Here is a 6,194-nt window from a genome sequence, read left to right on the forward strand (position 1 = left end):
TAAAATAAAAAAAATACTTAAAAAGCTTTTCTTAAATATAATCCAATTAGCTGACTTCTTAAAAAACACATAATGTCCTAGCAGAAAATTATCAATGTATTTTCCTTTTTTAATTCATTCATTCATTTGCTTATATTTACACTGTACCGTGGCAGCAAGATGTTAGCAAACACAGGTGTATTGTCAAGTGTGAGTGGCCAAATATGCTGCAGGATTACCTTTCACACCTTCCCGAATCAAGTGTCAAGAATGCAGTTTGGCACAGCCTGTAATACTAATGCGTTAACACACTTTTTAACAGTCCCACTTCAGCCCTGGAAGAAGTGTCTTTGGGATGCCAACCACCAACAGACACGTCCAACCTGATCCTCAAGTTAACTCTTGCTTCTCATAGGAGTAGGAAATGGCCCCCTATTACAATAGCACCTTTTTGTTGAGTGTCCGCAGACTAAACTCCACTGCAGAGGTGAAAGAGCTAAATCGAGGTTTTTGCTAATGATGTAACCACACAAGTTCTGTGGTGATCAAATGAACATAAAGTCTGACTTTATGTCGGGGTGAGCCTCTTTCATTAAGACACGTGCACCTGTTTTAGCACACTCTAAGAAATGAAACATGGGCTTTTTAAAAATTAATTCTTAGTTTTATGTTCAATATACTTAAAATTGTTAATCTTATGGGTGTAATTAATATTTTTAAATTTGATTTAATTAATTCTATACCGTTTTAATGTTAAATAATATTGATATTTCCAATTTATTGAACACATTTAATTAAATCCAAAGAGCCCTTTCCACATCCTTTCTGAGCATGCGCAGAGAATGAAAAAAAATCTTCGCGCATACCATTGACCTTCTTCATCTACCAGTGTGCTTTGGCCACGTGTCTGGAAAGAGGGATTAATCACTAATGTACTTTGTGATAATATATGGCGTATATTTTTCCGGTAAATATGTGGGCAGTATGTGTTCTGTAGGTTGTAGCATTTTGCTAGCATTGGAAACATTCATTTGCATATTCGACGTTACTGCACATCTGAATATTGTCCCATCTGCGTTTAAAATTTCATTCGAACTCCGAATAGCACACTTATTTTATTTGTTTTATTGCACTATCAAGTTAGGAGAACGTTAGCCGAACAAGAATTGGAATACATGTGCAGTGATTGTTGAGGAGTCCATACTCGTCTGTTTTCACTGAAGAGAACCGCTAGCTGCGTTTGTTTTACTTTTTCGCGATGACGTCACGGGCGTCAAACACGCTCCCCGTGCTTACGAGCGCGAGTGAGCGTCCGGGTGATGTGGACGTCGTAGGAAACGCTCGCTCGCACCCGAGCATTTTGTGGCATGTTTTGACCTATTTTGGGCCATTTTCGTGTTGCTTGGGGGGGTGAACTCTGAATGACCTATTAAATAAAAGTGTAATATCTTTGACACCTAGCGATACAAACGATGATTTTACCAGCACAACCCGACACAAACGGAGCACTAACCACCCAGTATACTTGATTTTATATTTGGGGGCAAGTGGGTCACGTTCACAGACTGGGCTGCTCCGGTATATAATGGTAAACGTGCTCACAGGAACAGATTTATGAAATGAGTAATAGAAATTTTGGAGCATTTGAAATTTAACTTGTATTATTAATACATTTTAAAAGAAACAGGAGTGTTCTTAAGTTTAGACCATCTCTGTGCTACCCCTTTGCATGTGTCTCACTGTACACGATTCATTTTTTCTGGTTTTCTTTTTCTCTCAGGTTGCTGGTTGTGGAATTTGGAGCTGCGGAGATTTGAGCTGTGCTCCAAAAGTGCATGTTGAAGGTACCTAATGCTTTCATATTATTTACTTTTTCCTTAATACGCAATTTTAGATTTTGAACTCTCTTATTTGGTCTTTTAGGTTATGAATGTGGTGTTGTAAGCTTTGCTCTTTAAACAAACAACGATCAAATAATCAAAACAAAGATGGATAAGACATTTGCACACAGAAGAAGAGAGGTGATTGAAGAGATGCCATTCATCGCAGAGTTCAAGAGCAGATGGCCGGCCCTCTTCAAAGTACCTGAGGTATGAGTTTGAGTCTTGGTTAAAAACTGGCCGTGAACAGAAAAGCACTGCTACAAAGCTGATGTCACCGAGCTGATGTCTTTTCAGCTTCATTTATTTATTTATTTATTTATTTATTTATTTATTGTCATTGTCAGAGAACAATGAAATTGCATTTGGGGCTTCCGTACAACCCGGAAATAAGTGCAGCTAAATTGTGTTGTGAGAAGGGCAGCTCCAATAGAATGAAAAATTTTGGGAAAACAGGACGTTGCTAACATGATACACGTCAGTTTTCCTTTTACAACTAAAGTGCAAAATTTGTGCATTTTGTGATTTTTTTCATTTTATTTTATTTTTTATACTGCATGGGTGAGGCACTCTTTTGCAGCCACCTGATTCTGCCGGTCCATCTATAAATGTTTTGGGTGGCATGTTGGATTAACTTATGTCGATTTAAAAATCTTTTTTTTTTCCTTTTTTGTAATCGTAATTGATTTTGCACATTCCCATCTGATTAATCGATCCCCCCCCTTTTTTTTTTTTCCCTTTAAATCAAACCTGGACAGCACCAGAACTTTTTGTCTGGGATTAGATCAGGTTTGGTCTGGATTTAGTCCCGTTTTGAGCTGAACTATTTAAAAAATTTATTTTTGAACTTTGTAGATCAATGCGGAGTTCACCCGAATCACCACAGTTCCACTGCTGTCCACATTCATGAGCAGTCTTGACCAGTACTCTGACCAGTTGATGAAGATTCTACGAAAAAAAGGAGGGGAAACAGCGCAGCGGATCACAGCAGCGTTGTCTGCAATTTCACAGGTATTCTGTCTTATTAAAATGTTCTGTAACTAATAGATTAGTTGCAGGTTGATCTCAGGTCTGGTTATTAACCTGTGTTTTTAACTTTCTTGGGTCATTTCATGCTTGTTCTCTCCTGCGTTATACTTTTCATCTCGCTTTTGGCTTATATTCTGGATTTGGTCCTGACACAAAGCAGAACTAAGTAACTCATGCCCCTAGAGGCCATAAGTGCCGCTGCTGGCATTGTAGCTTTTTTCTTTTCTTTTTTTGTTACTCATTAATTGTCCAAAGGAATAATTAGCTACACTGAGAAAAGACAAAGGCAGACAACATTTCACATTTCGCCACAAGTCAGTGACACAGTAGATTATTTTCACTCTTGGTATAAATACTGCAAATGTGGTGGTAGCCCGCATACCTCATATTAACGTGACAGTGTGTAGTTTTTGTTATTAATTTTTGGAAATCTCTATCAAAATGTTTTTGATTCCTTTGAACAGCACTCCTATGGAACAACACTTATCTTCCTTCTTTCGGGTGGTACACCACGCTAAAGCTGCATTTTCCACGACCCAATGTATCGCAATCAGTGTAATTGGACTCATAACTTATAATCTTTATGGGTATGAATTGGTAAGCTTCTCATTCTCTAACACAAAATACTACTTGCTTGCAAAAAGCATGTTTAAAATTTACTTAGAAACAATTATGAATTGGTTAAACAACAATAAAAATTGACTTAAGTTCTGTGGGGGTCTCTAAAAACTTCAAAAAAGTAATTGCGCTGCATGTGTTGTTTTGTTTAGAGTTCCCGAATCGAAGTGAAGCGTGAATGCATCCTTAAAGCTGTGATTATATACCTGAATGAGAACCCTGAAAATCTCATCAAAGAGTACATGGTAAGTTTATTTTTAAAGGGATATTCCACCCCTCAGTAAAATTTTGACTGTCATAATTCCCAGAGTTTTGTAAGTTGAAAAATGTATTTTCTAAACAGGCCCAGGCATTCTCCTGTTCTGGCAGCAATCAGTTTTCTTTAAATTAGCTTACAACAATAAAGTGCATGGGAAATACTAGGATTTTGTTTCCATTCACTTACATTGTTTTATGCGAAACTAAAGAAAATAACCCTGGTCAGCAGAATATTGATAATATTATTAATGCATACTCCTTCTGCCCTCTGTCCATGTTTCATGTATCTTCTTCTTGGTCTTTATTTGGTGATAGTCTTAAATCCACATTTTTCTTTGGTCTGTTCTCCTCAGTCTCATTCAGGGATATGTGTAATTAGGGTAGTGTGGACCATTTTAACTAAAATGGAGTGAATAGATAGATGATGCGATGACCAAAATACAACGGATTTAAAATATTTCTGTCCTTTTCAGGCTTTCAACGTGATGGAAGCTGAAGAGCTCGAGAGGATGGATTTGGGTGTTTATAAAATAATCCATGAAGGAGCACAGCCTGATGACTCCCTTGAAGATGTTGGCATCATTATCGAGAGATGCACCGTCTTGCAGGATCTTCACGATGTGGCGAGCGGGTGTGCACTTTTGTTTGGGCTAATTTACTGCCTCAATCTGAGTTACCCAAAGCCACGTCGCTACACATTTGAGTTCTTCCAGAAGGTGCTCATGGGACTGGAAGACAAAAAACTGTCTAACAAAATACAAGTGCTGAAGAACAAACTCTGCCAAAAGGAGACGCAATGACTCTTCTAGATCAAAATGTCCCCCAAAATAAGTGCTCTGTTTCACTGTTTAAAAGTTTATAAATTGTATATATGTTGATCCTTGTTTGTAAATATTTTGTCATAGCTTTTAATATTTAAGAGATTTACTGAATGCCTTTTTTTTTTTTTGGATTGTGGAAAAGAAAACATAATTCAGAAACTGAGTTTTTTGAACTGGGGACAAAATTACCCAGATGGATATTTTCTTGTTTCACAACATTTTCTTTAGTTTGAGTTGCTGTGGTAATTCTGCAGACTGTAGCCATTGCAGACCTACAACTGTACTACACTGCACTGTCACTTAGTTGAAACTGGAAAGTTGTTTCAGATGTTTACATTTTATTTTACACACTTCATTTAATGTTGCATTATGCAGTGTTGTTTCCCTGTTTAAGCTTTGCCTCATTGAAGGCTTTTGTTCAAGTTGTTAAAGCAACACAATGTATTTTGTATTTACACTTCATATTAGTTCTCGTGTACCAGGTTTCCATTGCAGGTCAAAGATCTTGAGTGTTATACATGTTAAAGTGTATGTGCAAACAAATGTGAAAAGGTTCTAAGGTTGTCACCTGTATTCAAGTTAAGTACTGGATTTTTGGTCTTAGCATTTAATTAAGAATATTTTGAGATTTGCTATATGCATTTTTTATTGTAAAATTTATTATATAATAGAAAACTTATAATTCTGAATCAGATTGTTGTAACTGGGGACTAAATCGTTTTTACCTTTTTGTGTCACTTAAATATTTTCTGTAATTGCATTATACAGTGATTTTTAAGTTGCTGCGGTAAATCTGCAGATCTGACTATAATCACAAGTTGTATTGAATTTGACATCTTACCGCATACTACAATGTCACTTTGTTGAAACTCGGAAAGTTGTTTCCAATGTTTAAATTTTGGTCATGCCCTCTAAGCATTTAATATTGCCTTATGCGGTGTTGTTCCCTGTAGAAGCTTTGCCTTGTCAAGGCTCACAGTAAATAAAGTTGTTGATGCAGCACCCTTTTTTTGCATTTACACTTTATGTAAGCTTTGGCGTAAGAGTTTTCTATTGAAGTGCAAGGATCTTGAATGTTATAAATGGTAACGTGTGAGCAAGTGTAAAAAGGTTCTTGAGTTGTCACCTGTACTCTGTAGTTAAGTGTCAGACCTTTGCTGAAGACCTCTGAAAGGTCCAAACACCTAATTACAATGTATAGATGACAACTCAGGAACCTTTCTAGACTTGTTTTGTTGATACCTAAACATTTAGCATATAGATGAAACTATTCATTAAATCATAATTAATCAAATTAATTAGGTCCAAAACACAATCTAAATGGTGCCATTAAATTCAAATTAATATTGTCAATTGAACCTAAAGCAATACAGTTAATAAAATGAACAAAGTGTTTAAATTCTAATTAATGGTGTTAAATAGTAACAATGAAAGGAAAGCTGTTGCTTTTATACAACAATTTCACTTCTGATATACATCACCATTGAAATTGCAGATAACAACCATATTGATTTATGTTTAATTGACCAGGTTTTGTGGAAAAGATTGCCTTAACTTTGTCAATTAAATCCAACGTTTTATTTCTTAGAGTGCACAACTCTGTCTCTGG

At 36.2% G+C, this 6,194-nt stretch overlaps 1 protein-coding gene across 4 annotated transcripts; it reads left to right on the forward strand.

The window, feature by feature from the left end:
* Positions 1-1,226: 1,226 nt before the first annotated feature.
* Positions 1,227-4,836, forward strand: LOC120719253. 4 transcript variants are annotated; one of them, XM_040008366.1, is made up of 5 exons: positions 1,227-1,823; positions 1,903-2,069; positions 2,715-2,870; positions 3,659-3,751; positions 4,238-4,834. In XM_040008366.1, exons 2-5 carry the CDS (start codon positions 1,968-1,970, stop codon positions 4,562-4,564), a joined length of 678 nt encoding a protein of 225 aa, XP_039864300.1. In that variant the 5' UTR covers positions 1,227-1,823; positions 1,903-1,967; the 3' UTR covers positions 4,565-4,834. The 4 variants fall into 4 exon arrangements, with proteins under 4 accessions (XP_039864300.1, XP_039864377.1, XP_039864506.1 ...); XM_040008443.1 differs by lacking the exon at positions 3,659-3,751 and having other exon boundaries at positions 4,238-4,836; XM_040008572.1 differs by lacking the exons at positions 1,227-1,823; positions 1,903-2,069 and adding an exon at positions 3,353-3,485 and having other exon boundaries at positions 2,603-2,870; positions 4,238-4,835.
* Positions 4,837-6,194: the final 1,358 nt, after the last annotated feature.

This window comes from Simochromis diagramma, unplaced genomic scaffold (assembly GCF_900408965.1).
Source record: "Simochromis diagramma unplaced genomic scaffold, fSimDia1.1 OVJJ01000381.1, whole genome shotgun sequence".
In the NCBI taxonomy this organism is placed as follows: domain Eukaryota; kingdom Metazoa; phylum Chordata; class Actinopteri; order Cichliformes; family Cichlidae; genus Simochromis; species Simochromis diagramma.

What these genes read in the sequence shown, in the direction of transcription:
- LOC120719253 (XM_040008366.1), top strand. Translation starts at nt 1,968, where the DNA reads ATGGATAAGACATTTGCACACAGAAGAAGAGAGGTGATTGAAGAGATG. An exon ending in CCCTCTTCAAAGTACCTGAG is followed by an intron (nt 2,070 to 2,714) that starts GTATGAGTTTGA and finishes TGAACTTTGTAG; the next exon opens with ATCAATGCGGAGTTCACCCG. An exon ending in ATCTCATCAAAGAGTACATG is followed by an intron (nt 3,752 to 4,237) that starts GTAAGTTTATTT and finishes TGTCCTTTTCAG; the next exon opens with GCTTTCAACGTGATGGAAGC.